Source organism: Dysidea avara, chromosome 12 (genome assembly GCF_963678975.1).
Source record: "Dysidea avara chromosome 12, odDysAvar1.4, whole genome shotgun sequence".
Lineage (NCBI taxonomy): Eukaryota > Metazoa > Porifera > Demospongiae > Dictyoceratida > Dysideidae > Dysidea > Dysidea avara.
The window spans coordinates 12765242-12791468 of record NC_089283.1 but is presented as its reverse complement, the minus strand read 5'-3'; the positions used below and the strand labels follow the sequence as shown (position 1 = coordinate 12791468).

Genomic DNA, 26227 nt, shown 5'->3' with positions numbered 1-26227 from the left:
ATTAATAAAACCTATACACCACCAGATTGTCCTGTACATGCATGGGGAGTTAGAAAATTTTGGTTTTGTGTTTGTACAGCATATGCTATGTTAGTTATGGGTGTTTATTTATGACGTGGTAGAAATAAAGTTTACCGCCATCATTTCATTGGTGGAATGGCCTTCAACTTTGTCCACACGGAGATGTACAGGAAAAACACTATAACTTGCCAGTTCATGGTAAACAGACTGAACCAAACCCTGTCTTTATAGCTGGCTTGTTTTAATCGTGACTTATGATTGATTAAATAAGCGCCTGTAATTTATTTGCTGTATTGTTGCTGTACAAATCAAGTTTATTGCTGTTCCAACTGTCTAGCGCTATAACTCCAAGACTATTCTCACAAAAGGCTGAAACTTTGGCTGTCCACTCCTTTGTTACTATAGAATGCAATAAAATGAAATTCGAGGAATGTGTGAAAACGGCCAGGTTTTGCTCAGCGGGTCACAAATAGAATTCTACTGGTATAACTGCAGGCATAGGCAACCTCCATTGTTTCATAGCTTTCTATTTCTACTCAGAAGAGTGTTTTGTGACAGGTGGCCAATGTAACAAGGAAAGTTCTCATGGTGAATGTGAATAGAGTATGTATAGTTTTGTTAAATTATGTACTAGATTAGCTAAAGTACATAATTCACTAATGAGATAAAAAAGATGTGTGCTCATCACTTCAGCCATCAAATAGGCTTTGTATCTTGTGTACAAGGTCACTAACTAGTCATGGACACTCACTGAAATGATTTTAAGAGTAGTGATGCTCACTGTGTTGTTTATACAGTGACTAGTAGCAGGTAAACTATTTGCAGCTCTTAATGGAAACTGTGATATTCTTCTCAGTAATAGTATGATGATATTTTCCCCTTCTCAGTATTAAAGGTTAAGCTTGTCAGGGGGATTAATTCTGGTTCCAGTTCCAAGTGAGGCTGGTTTTAGGGTGATATTTTTGGCCAGAAAAGCCAAACCCCTCTGATTCCTACTACACAGTACTTATGATTAAACAGTATACAACAGCTAACCTTCTTTGATTCTATGTTGTATATTATTTTATGCTACTACAGGGGGATGAACTGCACTATATGCAGTGAAAAATGAGTTCATAAAGTCCTATGGCATTGTTCAAATGGCTGGTGATCTTTGTTGATTGGGTATATATGCACATCTACACATGGACTAGTGAAAGGAACAACGTGCTCAAGAAAAGTATGGCACGTTGTATAGAGAAATCCAGTACAAAGAGAAAGACAGAGACAATGCGAAAGAAGAATGACAGCGATAGCAGTCATTCTTCTTTCACATTGTTCAGACATCACAGAATCCAGTTCCTGTTCCATACTCTATTCATCATAAACATCAACTTTGAATATGACATCTTCATTAACTGTATTATGATTGCCATTCCTTGCCTCAAGTATCTGCTTGCAAAAGTGACACGTTTAGTTCAGCCATTGCAGACCACTTGCTAAACTAGTAACATATTAATTGTGGACAATCTACAACAGCAGTCAGAAAGCAAAGGTATGTGGAGCACTTTACGGGCCCATTTATCAGTGCAGTTCAACACTCTCCCTCCCCCATTGTATATTCTTGCTGATAGGGTATAGAGAAGCATAACTATATACAAAAATAGTTATCACTATCAAGTAAAGGACTCAACCAAATGGATACATACTTGACACCTCAAATCAAAAGCTGTGTCATGTAGCTAGTTTTGTAACAGTGTAAGCATATATACGTAAATAGTAGGGATCTCTACACAAAGTCAAAGACAGCAAAAAATGTTGATGTTATTCTGTTTTTCAAAATCCATGTGTCTAACTTGATTTGCAATCAGCTTGTTTACTGATTGCCAATAATTAAATGTTAATTTCTGCATAACTTTCTTACATGTGTGCTTTCCTCCCTTCCAAGTAGAAGTGACAAAATAATTGCAAGGTGGAAATCTGGGATAGGTATAAATTAACGGTGGACCTGAGGACCAAGGACCCAACTTTTCTTGGAATTATATATACGTCGCAATATTTATATATATATATATATAAATATACTTGTACTAGACACCTCTGCAAGTCAGTGGCTACTCTCGCATAGCCAGACCACCACTCTTTCTCTGTAATGGTGCCTTACATGATATGATGTCTTAATCAATTAAAAATTGTATGCCCCTACTGGATGGCTTAGTATAGGGCCATAGGCTACTCATTCTCATCCTTTAACCTCTAGCAATTGGGGGTAATAATCAAAGGTTTGGTGGTAGATATACTAATAAGTTCTAACAAGTCTTCGTCTGCACTACATGGTGCATAAAGTCTGTATGTCAGTCCGCTGCAGTGATCCCTTTTAGTGATTTTCACTGGAACATTGTTTTCACAAAGTTTTTGAACTTTAGTAGCTAGGTGACATACTAGACTAGCTTGCTAATTGTGCAACATGAGTGTCCATGTAAGACTACATAATTATTGTGACTTGCAGAAGTATCTAGTACAAGTATAGAATGTATAAATATTGTGAAGCATATAAAATTCCAAAAAAAGTTAGATGGACAGGTGATTTTCAGGAAAACCAGGAACAAATTTGTTCCCCTTTCACCTTGATAAGATGAAAACGACCATGACACTAAAATGGCATACAATATTGACATACTGGTCCATGGAGTGGAAAGGCATGTGTCGGGGCAAAGCAACATCAAACACTGAAGAAATCAAGCCCTCATCCTTAACCATAGTCAAGTTATGAAGGCATTAGTGAGTCAACAGAAAATTCTAAATTACATAAAAACTTGTAGGGAGGATTTGGAGACATTTATTAGCCAACCAATACTGTCATGAAGAGGCTGGTTTTTGGGTGATATTTTTGGGGAATAAAGCCCAAACGTCCATGATCTTTAATATACAGTACTACCATACCATATGATAATTGGATAATATTTGTGGTGTCACACTAAATTACACCCCCGCATTGCTAAAGTCCATTTAAAAGGACAGCTTTATCTCTCCTGCACATTTGTGTACTGGGTTGCTATAAATTAACAAAACTTATTCTTCGCAAAAATTATTGTTAGTCAACAACCTGTGCTTCCTATGGAGTTGCCTGATGACAATAGTAAGCTTATACAGACAAGTGTTTTGTAGAGATTATCTATTGTAGTGTACTGAATTACTTTGTTCAATGGAAGATGTTTTAAAGTAGAGCTGTTACCATATGGTTAACTAGACACACATGAAACTATATGAACTGGACAATCAACTCAGCTATAAAATTTCCACTGATACATGTTGCATGAAAATAGATGCTGATAACATTTTTTAGTCTCAATTCAGGTTCACATTTACACAGGGGTCATGTTTTCTAGGTTATCCTATTACAGTCTTCAAGCTGTCTGTGTATATTCAGGAAGTAAATAGTTGTGCTATATGTAATGCAAATGATTTGCTATACAGTGGGATGATGAAATACACATGACATACTCATACATGTATATTAAAAATGATTTTCTCAAATCCACTCGCATATTAAAGCAGCCCTGCAATCACATACAATGTTCCTACATGCCAAGTATAAATATTATTGTGTGTTGGTTTGTATCTTTACATGTAGGGTTCTTAATGCATACTGTATTGTGCTGGCATAACACTTGTTTTTTCATTGTGTTTTACAGGCGGAGACACCTATGCTCATTCGCTTGAGGGTATAAACTTTTCAAATCCTGAACACATCTTTGATTTCAGTGCTAGCCCACCACCTAAGAAAACCCTTCAATTAAATGGCAAACAACGCCGTAAGCTGATAGCTAAACCATGTATATTGCTATCTGAATTAGAGATAATGCCACCTGATGAGGATGGAGAAGTTAGGGTACGTGAGAGGAAGTTCAAATGCAAGTTGTGTGGTGAGAAGTTTTACCGATCAACTCATCTGACTAGACACATGTTGGTACACACCGGAGAAAAACCGTATACTTGTCACATTTGCAGAAGAAGATTTGCAAGATGTGATTACAAACAGGCTCACGTTTATACCCACAGAAGAGATAAAGTACACAGCTGTCCTATTTGTGGTGAGGTGTATGAAGACTTGACCAGATATGCTGACCACTGTGGATCACACCCTGATAGTGAATATCTCCAATTGTGTAAGCAGGAGGAAGCTCTCAAGGTTCAACGGAAGATTGCAGCAAACAACATTAAGTCTTCTACCACAGATCAACCTGTTATTGCAGCAATAGCCAAAGAGTCGGCTTCTTCTACAGCCTCACTAAAGAATATATATAGTCAACCCATTGATAAGGAGGCTGATATTTCTACAATTCAGAATCCAATATATTCACTGAACTGTGAACTCCCGACAGCATCAAGTGCTCCTAATGTCAGTATGTCTACTCTACTATTGGCAGCTAATAAATGTGGCTCTCTTGATAATGGTCACCCTATGTCCCCTGTGTACATTTTAGTGTCTCCCTCAGAAGAATTGTCTCCTGCCATAAGCTACCAAAGTCAGCCACCACCTCTACTGATTGCCTCATAAAATCTTAAGACAAGTTGCTGACGTGAACTAGTTTAGTACTTACAATCACTCACCTTCAACGACCACAAAACTAGCAAGAAACCTGCATAATAATATCAAGTTTTATTTTCTAATTTTGTTAAGCACAAACTGTACATTTTTCCCTATATAGTGATGTAATAATTTGTAACAATTTACACATTTTGCAATTATGCAATTATATTTGCAATTATGTAAGCATAGTGCAATCTGTATGGCTACAATTACAATGACTTCCGATAAGAGCTTCATATAATGTGTATTTGTATGGATCCTGAAATTAAATGGTTTGCAGGTGACCTTATCACGCAGGTCAGTACCTGATCATACAGGTCCACTGCATCATATACATAGATGAATAGAACTCACCATTGGCGAGGCAACAGTTCAAGATAACAGTTTCATAAACCACAAAAAGGACCATGATGAATTGGTGGTACTGGAACAGACAAACTTAGGTGGTTCAATTTTTTTAACAATGTAAGGTTGGTACATACTGTAGGTATCTCTGGATGTTTATAGCACAGCAGGACAGATACTGTACCATTTCATCTAATGTTATTCACAGGTCTTCCCCCCACACAGACGAATTTCATTTGTCTAATGGTAAAGGAGGGATTACTAATTTGGTTGCTATATATAATTAGCGTTCAGAATACTGGCTAAGACTTGACAGTATTCATAACATTGATATGGTTGGTTGGTTACTTCGGGGTAGACATTTAGCTACAGGCAAGTTAAGTTGCGGCTGACATGAATGGACTATTGTTGATTCCCATTTAACATATGCGTCACACTATATAATCGTTTACTCTACAGATCAGCTATGCTCACATTTCTATAGACAGAAACCAAGGGTACCACTACCTACCTAATGGGCCATTCCTCACATGACCAAGTAGGGGGGCATTAAGTGTGTCCACCAAATTCAGTGTTGATAGGCCAAAGTAGTTGTGTAAACACGCACAACTAATATATATGCACATACACTTAATTTTCAGCGGCTGTTCTATTAGAGTATGTTGACCATCCATTTGTAACACATGTCCCACTCAGGCCATGTCACATGAGCTACATATGTGTGATAATAATTTTTTGCAGTTCCTGTTAATAACGCACTGGTGTGGTGTGCTGGCTTCTTTTGCCCAAACCATTACACATTACCAGTGTGTCTTGATTTTCCTAACCAAAACTGAGTTTGGTATAACAATGTTAAATTTGTTCCATTACTGATAAATTTGTTCCATTACTGAAGGTAAAGCCAAGACAATAAATATACCATCAACGAATATATCCCATAATATGTTCTCTGACCTCACTGTTTGTTCAGTACTTGGCTTCTAATCAGCAAAAACTTCTTAACTTATTTATTGGCTCCCAAGTTGCTATTCCTTAAATTGTAGAGCTTATTTAGCTGTGTACAACATAGAGATTAACCATCATAAAAAAAATTTGGCAAGGAATTAAATTTGGCGGACTTTCACAAGCTTTGTAAAAGTTTAAATCTCATCATTTTTAACAATCTAATAACACTAGTCTCATTCTTATACGGTATACGTTCTTATAGTATATGATCTAACAAAATAGAACGGCTGGTGTCCCATTGGGCCTATTACCTGTGCCAATAACATCCATACATATATTGTTGCAAAGATTGGCATTAGCCAAAATCTGAATTGGGTAATTCAATCCTGTTGTTTGAAACACAAAATAAAAAATTGATACAATTATACGACAATCTGGATACAAACAAGAAAATGTAATGACATTGATAAGCACATACAAATAAATGACTTTTTAGTTTAAATGCTGTGAACCAATCTCAAAAGATCTTATAGACTCGACATACGATATGATTCTCAAAGCTGGCCCAACTTTCATCTCAAGTCTATTGAGCAAGTGATAGTCCTTTAACAATGTAAGTGCTCTTCCATCAATCTCATGGTAAACAAACAGATCTACATATGCTTCACACCCAATATCTCTTAAGAATGCACTAACATCATCAAGGCTCCATGAGTATATTGATAAACCACTTGGATGAGTGTATAGAGGCATTGCTAAATATTGGTATATCTCTATCATTAATCACACAACAGAGATATGAGACACATACGTACCTGCTGGAGGTAGAATTGGCGGGTCTTTTGCTTGTGGATTTGGCACATTCTATAAAGTAAAAGATTATGTGGGTGTTTCATTGTCAATAAACAATTAGGCATACAGACAGTGTTAAACAATAACACCTTTTTGACTTATGTGAACCCAAAACCTCTCCAAATTTGTCACCAGGTGCTTGAAACTCCTGGTGCTCAAATAACTTAAACATCTGTATGGCTCTAGTTCTGTGTGAATTCCTCTAACCCAATAAGGAATAAAGTCATCTATTGTTTACATTTGAATAAGAGCAAATCCACCAACACATTGAGAAACCTTTCAAACAAAACTTGTTTTATTCCTTATATAGTAAAAACAGGTACATGCCTACACTGAATGTGGTGTAGGAATGCCAGTCTGCACCCATAAGAACAAATATTTGTAAAAGACTGTACGCCAGAATAAAGAACATAATTATACTCTTGTATAAAATCTGCCCCAGAAGGTATCAAACAGTATGGTAGTACTGTTTAAGTAGGAATCCCCCAAAAGTGACGCGTGCCACCTAAAATGCTGCCTTTAAAAATGACATCTTATGTGACGAAAGTCACCTGAGTCCATCTGACAGTTTAAGTAGACCAAAAGTGGTGCATGCTGCCTAAATACCGCTTTTAAAAATGACATCTTATGTGATGAAAGTCAGGTACCTAAGTCCATCTGACAGTTTAAGTAGGGATCCCCCCAAAAGTGGTGCGTGCCACCTTAAATGCCGTCTTTAAAAATGACATCTTATGTGACGAAGTCACCTGAGTCCATCTAACATCAAATACAGCATTAAAAGCAAGAAAACACTTACAGGCAGCTGGATATAGAATTTAAAAATCACCAAAACTTGGAATATTTTTGACTGCCAGCCTGCCTGCCTGACCACAGCGCAAGGCTGGAGGCCAAACGAAGCAGTGTACGGCCACCATTTTACGACACAATAACAAACTCGCCAGTGGGATGTGCCTTTTGGGGTTCCGACAAGTGTGTGCCTTCTACGCCTTGACTTTCCTTTTATCTTCAATCAGGCTGGTCTTCTTTATGCAATGAAACCATATCAAGGCATTAATTTTCCCCTATCAACACCTTTCTTGAGCAGCATATTAGGTGCCACTTATTTAAAGCACATAATAGCTCAGTGTAACTTTATGATAGGTTCAAGACCACGTCCATTAACAATCTTGGTTGATTAATAACAATTGAGCACAAAGACCACACCTCTTAATCTATTCACTCAATCATTATGACCACACACCCTTATTATTAGTCTAGCTGTATTCATAATGCAGCAGTCACCCTAATAGAATAGTTACGTATAGCTGTATGCTATAACATGCTATAACAAAAATCGAACAAACTAGTATATTATAAATTATTAATTGTGACCAGATTTTATAAAACCGATCCAAATTGCACATCAGGCAAAATCAAACCAACACCACCAGTGGATAGCTACACTATTGTACTACTAGTTTTGACCCTCAGTACTACTCAAACTACTCAAGGCTGGTTTTAACAGACGTCTTTTCTGGGTGGTGTGGAGATCCTTGGAGAGTTATGCTGGCTTCAATTCTTTAAAATCGTTTATCTCGACACTTCTAATGTGCGATTTGGATCGTTTTTCCAAAATCCAGTCACAATTTAAAAATGAAGTAAGGATCCAAGCGATAAAAAGTAGTGAAACAAAAGGATGGTATTACAGTATAGCTCAGTGGGGAAATTCCTAATTTGGCATTCAACAAAATAGTTATAACATGCCAATCTAGGGATTTTCCCACCGAGCTATGCTCACTCATCTCTTGTCTTCTTTTGTGCAGTCGATTACAGTGGATCAGCCTACCAGGTACAGTAAGACAGTTCCCCTTACCAAATTTGAATAAAATTGCTCCAGCCATTCCATAGACAAAGTTTCCTGCTTTTTATGCACTTCACAAAAACCATCATAAAACGCAGACACGATATACAATCATGCTAAAACTGCACACTTACAGGGTCCAAAAGGCACACTTTTGATGCGAATCCAATAAAAATTCATAGAGTTATGATCAAATATCCATGTTATATTTTGTTGTGCTTCTCCCCTGGGCTGTAAATATGTACTATCACCTGGTAGATTAGAACAAACAAGCCACCCATCCAACACTAACACTTAACTCCCTCCAAGTACTTTGATCTCTTTCAATAGATGCCTGCCACATTACCTAATTTGGCTGCACAGAAGATTAGGAGGTTCCAAGGCAATTCAATCATAAGAATGCCTTTCAGGATAATGGTCATTATACATCGCAACCAAAACAAGGGTATAATCGAGTTTAGAGAATACAAAAGAAATTTGTTGCCACACCTAGAGAGTAGGGCTGAGTGATACTACCGTTTTAGCGATATACCGCGATATTTTGAAAGTATCGATATCACGATATTTTGTTATTGACTATCGTGATACCATGCCTGTACATTATTGTCATTAAAAATCCATTTGTTATGCTGTACTAGGCTAAAGAATCCTTGTAAGTCATAACCTGGTTTCCCCTGCAGAGAGGTGTGAACACCATAACATAACCTCAAAGCATGTGTTACAATAACTGTTACTGTAAACAAGGATGATAGTGGCTAGTTTGATGCTACTTTTAAAGACTTCCTGCAGGAATACTGAGGAATACACTATGTAGCACCAGCTATGATTGACTTATTTGTAAGTATCGTGAACTATTCAGTATCGTGAATAGTGGCTTTAGTATCGATCGTGATACTAAAATGGCAGTATCGCTCAGCCCTACTAGAGAGCAATCCATTTATGGGTCGTAAAGTTTACTTTGATGTGTAAAATCTCTTTTCTGGCTAGGTAACTACATAGGTAGGCATAAGGCTACTAACAATCACCATTTTTTTAGTCAAAAGTTTTAGCAGCTTTGAACCACTTCAGAGGATGAAGCAATAGAAAGTGAGGCAGCTTCTAGTATCTTACTATATATTACTAGGTGGTTTAAAAAAAACCTGAACAAAACCAGTTATCAAACATGTGTACATATATTATATAGCAATAATCAAGCTGGTGATAAACATACTCTAATAGTACAGTCACCTTACAGGTTTTTGCAATTGAATTCGTCGCCTTTGCGATTGAATTCGTCCCGTTTGCAATTGAATTCGTTGGTTTTGCAATTGAATTCGTCAGTTTTGCAATTGAATTCATCGGTTTTGCAGTTGAATTCGTCGGTTTTGCAATAGAATTCGTCATGTTTGCATTACAATTCGTCATAAACAAAATGGCTCCAAGAAACCAACCGTTCATTAAGAGATGAATTATTTACGCCATGGAGAGTTACACTTGAGACACTAGAAGGTAATTGGAGCTTGTCTGACAAGTTAATTAACTTGCTCGCGAGTCCACACCCATCGCCAAGTTCTTGTAGCAGCTGCTACACCATGTTTTCATGTTTTCTCCAGCTGCCATTCTTGTTATGGACGAATTTAACTGCAAAAGCGATGAATTCTCGAAAAGCAACAAATTCTCCAAATGGGACGAATTCAGTTGCAAACCGACGAATTCAATTGCAAAGTCGCCAAATTCAATTGCAAAAACCTGTACTAGTATTATTTCTTTAGAAAAGAAAGTCCTAAGCCAGTGGAAACACTTCTATACCAAAACTATCAAACTGTGAAAAACGGGTGAGGCATTCAAAACATCAGGGCAAAAGTGTCGTCAAAATCAAGGTGGTGACCAAGAAATGATCAATGAAAGTATCGTATTTCCTCATATAAAAGCCGCACTCAATTAAACGCCTGTCTTGATTATAAGCCGGGGGGTTTCCAGCACCTTTGGAAAATAAATGCCTGGTCTCAAATATAGAGGCCCGGGCTATTACTTGAGTCTACTGTTAATGGCTTTAATTGTTTCCCTTGTTGCTGCTGCTTCTTTATACTTGAGTTTAGAGCCTCTGAGGGATGAAGGTATACTACGAATAATCACATGAGGGCGAGTCTGCATGCATGTAGATATGTATGATACAACTATTTTCCAATCATTTTAAGCCTTGCCTACATAGTCAACACACTGTATCACTGTTTTCTGTGCTTACCATTACATTAATTCCGTTCCACCATCAATTAAAACACCAGGCGTCAGTCGGACCAATCCAAAATAAATGCCCAGTCTCAAATAAAGGCCCTATTTGTTTACAGCCTGGGTCAAAAATGCTGGGAAGGAAATAAAATCCCGGGATTTTATACGAGGAAATACGGTATCTGGCTTTTTAAAGGCCACATACAGTCTGGCTGCCTTAGTATACATGTATAGAGTAACTTACAGCAACCCTTGAGATGACTGACTGTTCAATTAGAGTATTTTACTAAAACTGGTGGATGCTTAAATAGGATTCTTATATATACAGCAATCTGAAAATGGCTGCTTGAGTATAAAAAATAAAACACATACAACCACACTAAATTTTCTCCAGCTACACACAGTAGATGAGATACTTATTGTACACTACTACCACTAGTACCCTCACAAACACACAATGGTTTGACTCACTAGATTTGGCTCCGGTGGTAGTTGCACTTTTTTCTTGCGACCTCTCTTCCTCTGTAAAGAACACGCAAAGTAAAAGCTAACTTTTATGCATGAACAAAAATTTAGTGAACAATAAGACCACCTTGCTATAGTCACATAAGTCTAACAAATACATTACTTCACAGCCTCACTAGTATGGAACTCAGCTATCACAATGACATGACACAAACAAACACTGGGTTGTGGCAATAAGGCACAATATGAACAGGTTTGTTTGTAAATATACGTTTTTGGATTAGGGCTGGGATGAAGCTTCGAATTTTTCGTGGGTTCGAAGGTTAAGTAAACTTTGAATTTTAAAACTATCCTTCAAAGCTTTGTAATGCACTCATAGCCTACGAAAGAATTACAAATAAACATCGTTATCTTTATTACAGCTGCTTATTCATCTTGCACGATCAATGTTCGTCTATTCGCGATTGTCCTTCATGTGTTATGCCCACTTTTAAACAGTCGCAGTTTAGCTTGCTACCATAGTTGTAGCCTTAAAACACCTTATAAAGTGATAGATAATGCACGAAAAACGTCCTTTTAGCCATTAGTTGGTGTTTGCCTATGCATGATTGCAGTATATATAGCAGACACATCCATTTGCAATTGATCGATCACATCATTCAGTATCACTGCTATACATTTTCCAAATGCTTACAAACTCATTAAATAGGATTAGAAAGATAAAACTTAAGAAGGATGTGCATAAATACAAGAAAACCTATAACTTGAAAGTTAACACTGAAGCTTCGAATGTTCGACCATTATATTAACAAATGTATGGTGGTAAATTTCACTATTTGTCCCAGCCATATTTTGGATTGCTGTAAAACTGCTAAATGAAGGCTACCGCACATTTTTTGTAACATAACAGACTCACGCTATGTGCATCACACACACACACGCACGCACGCACGCACGCACGCATGCACACACACACAAAGTATGCATGCACACACGTACACTTTCTTGCACGCACACATACTCTAATACACCACACACACACACACACACACACACACACACACACACACACACACACACACACACACACACACACACACACACACACACACACACACACACACACACACACACGAGCGTACACACACTCACACTACAAAGCAAAGCATTTGACTATCATGCTAGCAGGTCACACCTAACTAGTGAACAAACACTGGGACACCTGTAGGTGCTATATGCCAACACAGGCAAATCCTCTATGCATGCCTCTTTTTAAAAAGGGCCCACATTGCTTTGTACCTTGACAATTCTCTGCATAAATACATCGTCCATTTGAAAAAAAAACCTTTCCACTTTTTGAGGCAGGCCTGCAGGAGGCTGTGCCATGTCTCACAATGAAGGTGTGGGAACCCAAAGTCCCATCTGGACCTATGCAAGCCATGTACAGTTTGTATTGCTTCCCCAGTTAACACCAGGTACCCATTGATGTTACAGTTGGGTAGGCTGCTTCCTCAAGCCACCAGGTCTCCAGCTAGGTAGACTGGAACAATGTGAGCAAGTTTTTTGCTTGGAAACAAGAACAACATTGAAGCTGGAACCTTTTGATAACCAGGCTGGTGCTATGCTGCCACTGGGGCTGGGATGAATATTGAAATTTACCTTCAAATATTCGCTAATAAAATGTTTGAACATTTGAAGCTTCGGTGTTAGCTTTCAAGTTACAAGTTTTCTTGTATTTATGCACATACTTCTTAAGTTTTATCTTTCTAAACCTATTTAGTAAGTTTGTAAGCATTTGGAAAGTGCATAGCAGCAGTACTGAATGATGCGACCAATCGATTGCAAATGGGCATGCCTGCTATACTGCAATCATGCAGAGGTAAACACCAACTAATGGCTAAAAGTATGCTTTCCATGCATTATCTATCACTTTGTAAGCTGTTTTAAGGCTGCAACTATGGTAGCAAGCATTGAACTGCGATGGTTTAAAAGTGGGCGTGGCACACAAAGATCGACTGCGAAAAGACGAACATTGATCACGCAAGAGGAATAAGTAGCTGCAATAAAGATAACGATGTTTATTTGTAATTCTTTCATAGACTATGAGTGCATTACGAAGCTTCGAAGGATACTTTTATAATTCGAAGTTTACTTAACCTTTGAACTCACGAAGCATTCGAAGCTTCGTCCCAGCTCTAGCTGCCATACACACACACACACACACACACACACACACACACACACACACACACACACACACACACACACACACACACACACACACACACACACACACACACACACACACACACACACACGCACATGCACATCATGTATATCTTTGCCTAATACTTAAGGGGGAGGAAATGGGAGTGGTGGCAAGCCCTCTCACTAAATAAAGCCCTGCACATACTTACAAACTACATAGACAGAACAATAACAATTATGAGAACTCACAGGAACTTCTTCAGTAGCATCTGGCGGCAATGGAGGCAGTTCCACATCATAACCTAATTGACGACGACACCTCTGTCGAATCCTTTGCTGTAATAAAAGTGAATAAAATTAATCTTTAACTACTATGTAATATACATACATATTAATTGCTGTGGCTACTATAAATTTCACAAGTTACTGACTACTATCAAGGTTGTGTAGCAGTACTGAAAATCTAATAATTCTGAAGTAATCTCCTACATTATATGACTACTCTTCTCTATCGAGACACATGGTTGTGCGTTGTGCAGCTACGAAAACCAGCCGCACCACACCAGTGTATTATCCTAGCACGAAAAATATTACACAATGTACCACAACATGTTACATGCAACTTACATAATCACCTTAATATGCATGTGAACATACATACATACATGATTCATGTACCATACAGCGGGTTACGTGTGCGGGGTCCAACTGTTTGCAAAATGAAGTTTAACTCGCAAAAAATTGTGCTGGCAGATTGGATTTTTTGTATTTTCGAGTGAACAGTTTTCATAACTTTGCCACAGTATTCAAAAAGATTACGGAGAAATCGTTTATGTCTTGCAGGTTTTACAATCGCAGAAATTTATGCTAGAAGCTATTTTAGCTGCTTTGCAAAAATTTGGACCTCGCAACATACAGTATGTATGCTGTTACTATGTTTACTGCTGCATCTAATGGGTAAATTACTACCTGCCATGAGATGCATTTGGACATCTACGACATGTCATACATACACAATGGCTCTGACTTACCAAACTATTTCTCGCTGGTTTCATTGTGGGATTCTACATGCAACACACATGTTTACTACAACATGCATGTACTATGCATGCTACATGCATGGTACTGGAACATGGTCACTGCATGCTTCGTACATGCATGTGCTCTCACTACACTAAACATGCATGGAAGTTGCATGTAACATGCATGTAGCATGTACAACATTTCAAGCCAGTATTGACAAGAGAACCAACACACGATTTTCACAACCAACACACAATTTTCACAACCAACACACGATTTTCACAACCAACACATGATTTTCACTCGTACACATATAGCTCATTGGTCTTTTCTCAACATTGAACAACATTTGTGCTGGAGTTTCCGGCTGATAAGGCAGGCGACACACAAAGTTTGAGTTACTAAAAAACCAAACAAGTGTAAAATATGGAGTCAAGATACATGTATACCCTAATAGAACAGTCACCATAACACAAAATGGAAAAGTTTGCCAAGGCCCAACCTAAACCTTTAACCATTAAATCACTGAGCACTGCCAATTGAGCTATGGTATTCTTAACCAGTAAAATACATTAAAAGAATTAAGCAGATGAACTCACTCGCTTTGCAAGCAATGCAGCTCTACTTGTACTCAATAATCCTTCTTTGATAGACCTGGCAACACCCTTAGCATCTTTGCCATAAGGATAATACCTTTTCTCGGCACTGTAGCTCTTGCAACAAGTGGTTGAGCAGAACCTCTTTGAAGGTTTCATGAAGTTGCTGATGTCTCCAATTATACCACATTTCTCACATTGTCCCATACCATCAGGGATAACTGGCTGTTCTCCCATGTCTCCTAATAATTAACATTACTGGTTTGATACAAGCCAGGATAACTGAGTTAGCACACAAAATTGTAATTCATTATTGTACCTCTCATTTATATATATTATTACCATACCAAAATCTTAGAAACAGTGTTGGCTTGGTTTGTTTATGTCCATACTTAAGAGGTGCAACTCTAACATGCATTTAACTTCTTCCCATTTTCACTACCAGTTACAGTATCCCATTGCATGTCTACACATACATACACACACACACGTGCATGCATGCATGGTTAGCCTGATAAGAAATTACATGACTGTTTAAATAGAGTATTTAACATACATTTCGGTTGACATAAACAAACTTTGACCCTGTTTTCAAGGTGGCTATTCTAAATGCACAACCTGTATCCTGCAACACAATCTCTACCCACAGAATGGTGCGAACTGAAAAATTAAAATCAATAAACCCACCTGCATTTCCATAAGAGAATTGATATTTTCAAGCTTGAGAACATGATACCTTCGATACAAAGTTGATGTTGTGTTACTTACAGTACCTCCCGTAGGTGCCTAGCTTGCCAAAATTGATTATGCTCATTAAGTATATAATACACAGTTCAGTATAGAACACTTTAGTAAGGTCACTATTCAAATGAAAGTGCTTGTCATTTTCTGCTAACATACAAGGTAAATAAAGAGAGTTTCACTTTTAGAAACACATATATGTACATAGCTAGCACATAAGAAAACCCTTAGGGTTAGAAAACCTGAACCCTATGGATGGTTTCAGAGACAAGATACAAATCCTTTCAAGCAACCACAACATGAATCCACACATGTTTGTGCAAGCCTAAATTTTACAGTAGAATGCATAAAATACAATGGATGAAATACCCACAAGTAAATTTTTGAGCTCAGTTCTCCCAAGGAGATGCAAGATACGAGCAGTAGTTTGTCTCACATTAAATACTGTATGAGGTTCACTATTAACAGCTTTCACATCCAATATGGACACAACTTACCAAGCACAGCCTGTTTATGGGAAACACAACAGATTAAGTTAACCACATTCATAAGTTACGATTGTTAAATACGCTCTGTAGTCTATTTTCCTATTATAGTGTTATCACAATCTTTCTGTAATTCTAAAGCTCTTGGATGGTTGACCATTCCTTGGCTATCTAGGAAATGCAATATAAAAGGAATGTACAAGGACATGTGGGGTTTTTGCAGAGCGGATGGATCTGTGAAATCCTACTATACATAATACAGGAAGGTTTCTGTAACCTTAGGAACTAAGACATTAATACCATACTCTATACATATTGTGTGTATCTAGTAAACATGTTACTTATATACCTTCCACAAGCATTGTTTTTCTAGGTCTTCCCCTTGCTGCCTTGGGACTCCTGCCATATTCCTCTGGGACAAACGACGGTCGAGAGTTCTAAACAAACAAGAGATCAATGAAAGGTGACAGATTAAGCTTTAATAGAAAATATAATGAAAAAATGAACAATGCCACCTATTGTCAAATAAAGTGATCAATCACACATCTAATGAGACTACTTGTTTGCTTAACTCTGTGAACAGAAGCAAGCCATGAGATTGAACATACACTCATGTGCGTGTGCGCATATACACACACAACGCACACACTCACCCACACATGGATGTACATACACACATACACCTTAAACCATTACTAATATTCCATTGGGGACCTGTAAGAAGGATAATGTGTACATTTTAGATGTGTTCTTCATGAGAATGGGGATGACAACAAATAGGAGTATTAAAACTGTGACCAAATTTAAGGTCACTGTGATCCACAGTTCCAAACACTACACTATAGGCAACAGACCACTATGCTAAATCATAAGTTCACCCTAATTTAAAAAATACATGCAGCAGAGAGTAGGGTGAGCAATATACCAATATTTAGTTGTTGTGGCAATATATTTCTAAACTGAATAATTAAATATGTAACATTTTTTCATTTATTAATACCATGTACCGACATATCTATGGATATAATTACATGAAAATAAGAAGGAGAAAACATCCTGACCGTCTGGTAGACTCCTATATAAGCGTTCGAGTGTAAATCGGTTGGCTGTAGGTTCGAGGCTACCTAGGTCCAGTCATGGATTTTTTCTCCTTCCTGCAACTTTTCAAACACACCTTATGTAACTAATGTCTTTGTATCTAATGTCTTTGAGCAGGTTGTAGGACCAGGTGTCCTACAGACCTTAGCTTTAATAATAATAATAATAAAAATATATATATATATATCAAGAATATTGGAAATTGACATACGAGAATACTAGAAATTACCAGTTTCTAATATGTGACCCGCTGAGCGAAAACCCAACTTGTTTGCAGAATTCTGCTTTAGAGATAAATGCCATTGAAATACATTGGGTAAAAACGAGTGCTACATAAATAATTTTACGCAACATTTTAATCGCTTCAGTAAACAGTGAAGGAAGACTCGAATTGAAATAGTCTAATATAGCAGTGGATTCACCTCTTCATGGAGAGTAGGAATATCCTTGTTTCGTTTCTGTACCATGGAACAAATGTGAGTTATGTGTGCTTGTTTACATTGCAGTAAAACACAACTTTATAGTTGCCATTTTTAAACTTGAAAAGCTAGCCTCCTTACTTGATAGCATGGGTGTAATTTAAGTCGAAATCTATCCCTTGATGAATGCCCCACAGTACATGGTGAATGGAATGACACAAGTCCCAATTCTGTAGCCCATTGCACTCGAGAGTTATGATCGATCAAACAAGCGCCTGTAAATTGTTTTTCGTATAGCACTGTACAAATCAATTGTTTTGCTCTTCTTGTTGTCTATCGCTATAACTCCAAAACCACTTACGAGAAATGGCTGAAACGTTAACAGTCCATTGGTTTTTCCCTCTACACAACAAAAAGTCATAAAATGAAATTCAAGCAAAATGCAAACAAGTCGGGTTTTCCCTCAGCAGATCACATATTATGGCAGAACTTGTTAGCGAGAATGGAGCAGAGTGTAACATGGAGCAAAGAGTGTAGCACGGGACTACTAAAAGGGTGCTAATAAGAGAACAGTCAAATACGGGAATGCTATTTGTCACACTGTCAGAAAAAAAGTTTGTTGGTAACCACTCCAATTTGTTTTCCCACTTGAAGAGTAAGCACTGCTTATCCTACAATGAGGCTATTGATGAAATGGAAGCTTATACATATTTGGTGGGTATTAGTAACACCGCAATTAAAATACTGTGGTATGATATTGATCAATACTGCCCACCCCTACAGCATAGTAATATACATACATTATCATGAAAAGGTATATACATACAGTAGTTTTTTCAATCTACGCATGCAGTGCCTACGTATTATTGCCTTACTGGAAATGGTTCATTGCTTTCTTCTAGTAAGAATCCATCGACGACATGACACACTGTATTAGAAGTGAGGTCTTTGTCTATTATAGTCACCCCCTCATTGTTGACTCCATCCATGACACCTACACAAAAGACTACAAAATTATACTAGATCACTAGTACTATTGCTAGGGTCCACAAACCGAAAAACCAACTTTTACAAATCGATTCCTCTACGATTGTGGGATGTTGATCGTAGCATACCATTGCTAGATCCACCATGAAACCGGAAGCACGATTGTTCTCTTCACAGAAATATCGAATTTTGTATCTCACGAGATGTAAAATTAATTTTTTTAATTTCGTGCTCCACATGCACAGATGATCGGATGAAACTTGCTACTTAGCCAGATCTTATTTAGAGTTGTTGTAGCTAAAAACTACACACAGCAATAAGCAAATGATTTGTTTGATTCCCAGCACAGGGCTGCTTTCTTTCAAAAACCATAAAACGAAGCATGATTTTTCAAATTCAAGCTGCCCTACCTGCCAAGACAAGAAAAGCCAAATATTCTTCACAGTATTCTGATAGGTTGGGTGCCTAGTCTATCTATGCTATTAGTCTGGAAAGTATCTGAGACTTCTCACCATCTGGGTGATGAGCGTCAAAATTTTCATGCTTCATTTCACAGGATTCTCTCAATGACGCTGAGGTCCTTTCCAGCACTTCTGATGAGAAGTGAAGTCAGTTTTGGATGATTTAGCTGCTCCGGTGGTCTAGAGTTTTGAACAACACGTGGAGGGTATCGACAAAATAATAATTGACAACCACTGGCACCAACTGTCCAGGGACATCTTTTGCCATCGTTCCAGTCCGTAATTGATGGGTATTGTGGCTGCAGAAACATTGGAAATGACTAGAAGGCACAATATAATTCCCAAATGCTGCAGAAAATTTTGATGCTCATCATCCAGATGGTGAGAAGTCTCAGATCCTTTTCAGACTTACAGCATAGACAGACTATAGTCTCGCATAGCCAGACCCTATTTCTCCACACAGCGCTTATCGATTGGAATTATAAGCGCCTGCTCTGAAAGGGTCTGGGGACTCTACAATAGAAAAGTTCTGCAGGCAAACCACTTCTGGGTAGGTGAGCGTTGATTGGCCTTAAACCACTTCCAGAAGAGGTGTGGATGACTACAGTTGGCTTCATCCTCAGCTATAGGCAAAGCTTCAGCTTGTTCAAACTCTAAAACCAAGGTAAGAGAGCTATAAAATTTGCTTGTAATTAGCGTAATCATGCTTGAAGTGTGAGCTAATCAGTCTCGCCTCCAGACAGCTCACAGAGAAAATGGCAGATGTAGCTGGTATAAGGCAAGGTGAAAGTAGTAGTACCGTATTAACTATGCCACGATCTGGATGCGAGACTCAGTATATTCGCGTGAAATATCTCAGACATGATTACGCTCATTGCAAGCAAATTTAATAACGTTTAATTTACCTTGGTTGTAGAGTTTGAACAGGCTGAAACACTGCCTAGAGCTGAGGATGAAGCCAACTGTGGTCATCCACACCTCTTCTGAAAGTGGTTTAGGGCCAATCAATGCTCACTTACCCAGAGGTGGTTTGCCTGCAGAACTTTTCTATTGTAGTCTTTCGGAGCAGGCGCTTATAATTTCCAATCAATAAGCACTGTGCGGAGAAATAGGGCCTAGTTACATGAGACTAGACAGACTATGCACCCAATCTTATCACAATACTGTGAAGGATATTCTTGTCTTGGCTGGTAGGGCAGCTTGAATTCGAAAGTTAGTGTTTCATTTTGTAATTTTTAAAGAAAGCAGCACTGTGCCGTGAATGTAGCAAATAATTTAGACTCTACTTACTGCTGTGTGTACTTTTTAACTACAACAACCCCAGATAAGATCTGGCTAAGTAGCAAGTTTCATCTGGTCCTTTGTGTGAGCACGAAATTTTACAAATAGTTTTTGCCTCTCGTGAGCAGTGTTGCCATGCTGTGAATAAAGTTCATAGATTTATGAACTTTTTGTCTTGTTTGTGAACCTGAAATAATCTACGAACTTTTTTATGAACCTGGAGTAATCTGTGAACTTTTTATGAACTTTTGGCAATTTTAGGAGGTAACCTTTTTTTTTTTTTTTTTTTGCTCTTCAGTGCCCTACTAACCCAGAGATCCACCTATTTATAATGTGTAGGCTAGTTTTCGGAAAGTGACTATGGATTTATGAACTTTTTATGAACAAATTTATTTTTTCACATGAACATTTGGAGCAAATCATCTGGCAACACTGCTCGTGAGATACAAAAAAGCGATATTTCTGTGAAGACAACAATCGGGCATCCGGTTTCATGGTGGATCTAGCAATGGTATACTAGGATGAACATCCCACATTGGTAGGGGATCGATTTGTAAAAGTTGATTTTTCGGTTTGCGGACCCTACTATTGCACAGCATCTGCTTCTGTAAATTTAAAAAGCTGGCTGCTGATTATAATTGGGCTTTCTAGACATCAACATTCATCTAAAACTAAGGACTACACCCAACATTATAATGATCATCCCGAGCTAGAGGTTATCCGGAAATGCACTCATCATCAGCTGCCTATTCATACTCAAACAGATTACCCAACCCAACGCTGTTAACAAGATAGACAAATTCCTTACCACCACTACTCCACCTCTGCTTCGGCTTTCACAAAACAGATTTCTGGGCAGGGCGATGGGCAGGGTCAGAAAAGATTCCAAGTAATAGGATATTATCGCTTTTTTGAGGATTCTAACCATACAGGGCGTTAATTAGAATTTACTTAAAACTCAGAGATGGCTGCTGGAAACAACGGCAATTTTGGGGACGAAATTAAATTTAATGTTGACGTGGCGAAGCAGATGACAGTACCGGACGAGATAAAGTTGACTGGACCAAGCGACAGTCTCGAGGAGCACCAGTCACAGTCTTTCACATCACAGATGGTGGTCCCAGATGATATTACCTTTACTACTACTTTACGGGGCAAGGATGATTCTCATAGAGAAAGTGTAAAAAGTAGTAGTAGTAATGAAAGGTTAGTTTAATTGTGGCCACAGGGTAGGGTAAAATTATGCTCTAGTCACTTTGGATGAGGACTTTGTAAGGTGAATCAGTTTCAGGGGTCTAAATGTATCAGGGGTAGTTACTTCTACTGTCTGTTGAAACACAACCAGGATCAAGATTCAATTAAGTGATCAAGGGGCTTTTGCACAGTGAATCAAGTGATAAATATGTACCCAAAAGTGGTGATCAAAAACTTTTGAAAGCAAACTTAGTAACATGAGAATTTTACTAGGTTTTTATGATTGACGATCAAAAATCAAGGTTCTTTTATAGGTGAAATCAAGTGATCAAGGCAAAACTTCACCAGTTGAAATTCTTGACCCTGGTCAACTATATCATCTGGCAGTACTAGTGTGGAAGTTATTACCCCTTCTGTATGTACGCTATACAAATGAGACGGGAAGTGCCTGCTTTATGAGGCTCCACAAATGTTAGTCTAGTTATTATTTGTGCTTGTCGTGAGTTCTGTGCAATTTGTTCAATTAAGTTAAGCCTTATTCCATTGAATGAAGGTTTATTTTCTGTAGCTCAAAGCCTGTTTACTCACATGGGTGTTGGACAGACACGCATACACACAGACACACAGTTTTTGCCAAACCAATTTCAGGAAACCAGGTACATGTGTGCAGTTTTGAAAGAAGCTTTATAGTGCCTTACAAATGTAGGTGATGATGGTTACCTAGCAACGTTATTTTGATTACTTCCTTACAAGGGAATTTGTTGATACTAGTGTATAAACACAATCACTACTAGGTTACAAATATATATACTGTGTGTGCACTCGTAGAGTCCCCTGACAACAACAGTATCAAACAGAAATGTTTGAAACTTCAAAGTTTACTCAACCTTTCTGTTGTTACCACTTGCTCTGGAATTGTGAAAATGCAGATCATTCCTTTTGCTATGTAGATAATAGATAAAGAAAATGGAATTCAAAAATTGTGGGTTTCTTGCTGATCCAAATAATAGGTAGTGAAACGTTTAAAAAATGAGGCGTGAACTACATTACATAGATACCCTGTAAGAAACCAGACCAGTAGCTGAGTGCAATTTTTAAATTTCCCATTTATTTGAGATCAATATGTGACCGGATCTGCGAAAACCCGACGCAATTGTGCAAGTACAGTATAAAGCATTGAATACAATGGGTGAAATATTTGCGTATTGAAAAAATTCTGTAAATTTTTTGAACGCCTCTTTCGTAGTGAAGGAAGGGACTAACAATAAAATCCTGGACTAACAGTAAATTACAGTCCCTTCCTTTCGTAGTGAAGGAAGGGACTAACAATAAAATCCTGGACTAACAATAAATTACAGGCGCTTTAGTAAGTGCCTGTAATTTATTTTCCCTATACTTGCTGTACAAATCAATTTCTGTTGTTGCTACTCTGAGGGCTAAAGTTATTGGCATATGAGGCTGAAACTTTGCCAGACGGTACACTTGGCTAAGTAGATTATAAATATTTAATAAACAAGAATTTGAAAAATGCGCAGTTGTGTCGGGTTTTCGCAGATCCGGTCATATATTTTTTTGTACAATGTTTATTTGGTTGGTACAGTGGAACCTCCCTTAACAGCCTCCTGAATTGGCTGGTCACCTTAGCATATAACGGCCACACGATTATGGTCCTGACTGATGCATTAAATGGTCATCTCTAAAACACATATAACAGCCAGCTTTTGCAGTCCCCAAACAACACTTCGCTATACAAAAGTAGTGATGTGCGATATTAGGATTTTGGTTTCGGTACGATATCGATACGATAATTGGTGAAATATTGAAATTTCAATACTTTTTTGGTATTTTTCTTTCTTTTGGTTAATTGTGTGGGGCAAATGTTTGTAATTAGCAGCTATGCTTTATAGAATTTGTGATAAAGGTAATAACAAGCCTTGGAAACTGGTAGATGCTTTTTAAAATGGCTAAACTGTACAGAACTGAGCTCAACTATGATTGCACAATCACACACCAAAAGTTGTAAATTACCAAAATATTACTCAATATATTGAAAATTGTAGCAAAATATTGACTATACGATAAATATTGATATCAGTTATAAAAATATTGAGATTCGATACAATATCTGTATTGAAAAAATATTACAATGTCAATAATTTTTCGGTATATTGCACATCACTATACAAAAGGCCTTTCATAAAGCAGCCAGCGACAATCATGACAGTGTGTAAGCTAGTTAGTTCTTACTTCTATAGTATAAAGAATGGGTTGATATATACTCTCACAATTTGTCTTCTGTATAATAACCTTATGCCTTACCACATTACTCTAATTAAAGCCCACCATACATATTATGTAGTTATTAGTTCACTATCTTAAGTTCTGCCGTATAAATGCTTCACAGGCTTTGTACATGTAGCTAGCCATCCTGATCGGTGGGTGATGTCTCCACAGTAGCTCTGACTTATAGCTAGTTTCTGGCTCTTGTTGATTTTCATGCCTGTTATGTACAGTAAATGGTGTACTGAAGTGTAGCTAAGTTTATGCATGTATAACTTTGTGCTAGAACCTTTGTATAAAGGTCAAACTTCGGCTTGTGGCCTACATGGCTGCTTTATGGAGGATACTGAGTTAGGCAGCCGCCTCTCTGTAAAGACCGAATATTTTTGACCCAAAGGTGATCGCTTTAGACAGGTTCCACTGTACCTATATTTAGTAGTACCGACTAATATCTTTTACATGTACCAAATAAGGTTTTTTGGCATTACCGCAGAACCCTAGCAATTGGAGTAATTACTACAGAATTATATTGCAAAATCAAGATACTCAAATTGAACAATCAGTCAACTTAAATACATGAACAATGTACAGCATACAATAAATACTAGCAAGTTATTGTTTATCCAGTCATGACTACTTTGTTATTTCTGTAGAAAACAAACCTCAAATTGGGGCTTCCAAACACACAAAATGTGAGCCATGATAAAAGGTGTAGCACAATATTTAGGGTTAACAAAAGCTGTGAAATTGAGGCAATGCAGTTTTTGAAGTAGGCATGTATCCTAATTGGCTCCATTCCTCTCTAAAGACCTTAAAAATACAGTTACATATGATGTAACAGCTGGATGCTGTGGATGGTCATAAAATGTATTGAAGCCATTGGGAAAATGAATTACTCTTTTGTTCTGTGGTTATAGGGTAAAGTATGAGTGAGTTATAGAGCCTCGAAGTTCAAGGTTTTGCTGAACAACACTTTTCACGGCTGATACTTGTGAGTACATACTTGAAAACGACTCAGAATTGATTAGCAAAAGTTAGTAGTAGAGTATTTTGTTAATTGCATCGAAGATAAAGGTGACAATCGACTTGATGGGTGATCAAGCAAACACCATGTTTAGCCAGTTAGCAACCACGTGATCCTAATGCTTGTTTTGTGTTGTTATGATTATTTGCATTAAAAAATGTGAAATGAGCCCCTGTACAACTTTTTTGTTAGGTGTTCTCAACGTTAGCATTCGTAACTCGCCAATCACTACGCCTACAAGCAGCAAAGAGGTGTAGAATTTAATGTAGCTTCCCATGCTGATTTGAAAACTTGGATAAGTTTCTATGTAACAAAAGTTTTAGTGTCTGTTTCCCAATGGTGTATGAACATTTTCATGGCTAACCACAGAATCCAGTATTGTGCAATAGCTAATACCACAGCAATTAAAACACTTTCGCCTTAAACTGGTTCTATTATCCATTTCCGAGAGTAATCTTTTTGATATATGTACCGATTATGCTATTATGAAACAGTCAGCGACATTTACACTGACTGAATTTACTCTAATAGAGCAGTCATATGTTACTTTTGTACCTCATAAATGGTGTCAATGCGTAGTTTGATGTTAAAACCTCAGAGCCACTGGCAGATCTTCGTCATCAATATGTCCTACCCAATACTTGCGCTGGTCATCAGGTGGGCATTAGTTCAGAACTTAATGTGCCAGGAAGTGCTCACTAATTAACTACAAACCCAAAATAGTAAATTTAGGAGTTGAGAGGAGCTGGTAGCTGCATCAACTTGCAAAATACAATACAGTATGTATTCTGTAAGGTGTATGTATGTGTGAGTATGTAACTATGTGGATTGAGTCTATTTTATAAAGTCTGAAACACATGTCTAATTGCACTCTATTTTATTGCTTCTTAGGGCAGCTACAAACTTGGGACAAGTAGAAGGCCAAGCTGATAGACTTGCTGACATTGAGGACAGGCTAGCTGCCTTGAATACTAGAGTGGCAAGAATTGAGAACCGTTACCCATATGCTACGACTGAGAAGAATGTCTTAAACACGCTAGTATTTGTTACATGGTTATCACTGCCTGTTGTTTACCTTTATTTTTACCATAAATATTGGAGATATTGAGTGTGTGTATATACATTGTGTAAAATATTTCGTATTTCATAAATACTTATAAAAATAATTTGTAATTATAATT

General features: G+C 37.7%; 3 protein-coding genes across 6 annotated transcripts; 2 read left to right on the top strand and 1 right to left on the bottom strand.

Annotated features, from left to right (window-relative positions):
- Window positions 1-2815: 2815 nt before the first annotated feature.
- LOC136241280 (zinc finger and BTB domain-containing protein 49-like) lies at window positions 2816-4757 on the top strand. The gene is made up of 2 exons (XM_066032471.1): window positions 2816-3139; window positions 3696-4757. The coding sequence occupies exons 1-2, from the start codon at window positions 3118-3120 to the stop codon at window positions 4559-4561; spliced, it is 888 nt and encodes a 295-aa protein (XP_065888543.1). The 5' UTR covers window positions 2816-3117; the 3' UTR covers window positions 4562-4757.
- A 1494-nt stretch (window positions 4758-6251) lies between these two features.
- On the bottom strand, window positions 6252-21473 carry LOC136240009 (polyhomeotic-proximal chromatin protein-like). 3 transcript variants are annotated; one of them, XM_066030805.1, is made up of 9 exons: window positions 21357-21473; window positions 18695-18813; window positions 16652-16739; window positions 15080-15318; window positions 14489-14521; window positions 13707-13793; window positions 11256-11306; window positions 6700-6748; window positions 6252-6639 (listed from the first exon to the last, which is right to left on the bottom strand). In XM_066030805.1, the coding sequence occupies exons 2-9, from the start codon at window positions 18806-18808 to the stop codon at window positions 6377-6379; spliced, it is 924 nt and encodes a 307-aa protein (XP_065886877.1). In that variant the 5' UTR covers window positions 18809-18813; window positions 21357-21473; the 3' UTR covers window positions 6252-6376. The 3 variants fall into 3 exon arrangements, with proteins under 3 accessions (XP_065886877.1, XP_065886878.1, XP_065886879.1); XM_066030806.1 differs by having other exon boundaries at window positions 18695-18825; window positions 21357-21467; XM_066030807.1 differs by lacking the exon at window positions 14489-14521.
- Window positions 20829-26225, top strand: LOC136240013 (uncharacterized). Of its 2 annotated transcripts, XM_066030812.1 has the most exons (3): window positions 21448-21754; window positions 24676-24714; window positions 25938-26225. In XM_066030812.1, exons 1-3 carry the CDS (start codon window positions 21513-21515, stop codon window positions 26152-26154), a joined length of 498 nt encoding a protein of 165 aa, XP_065886884.1. In that variant the 5' UTR covers window positions 21448-21512; the 3' UTR covers window positions 26155-26225. The 2 variants fall into 2 exon arrangements, 1 of the variants encoding a protein (XP_065886884.1); XR_010693624.1 differs by lacking the exon at window positions 24676-24714 and having other exon boundaries at window positions 20829-21754.
- Window positions 26226-26227: the final 2 nt, after the last annotated feature.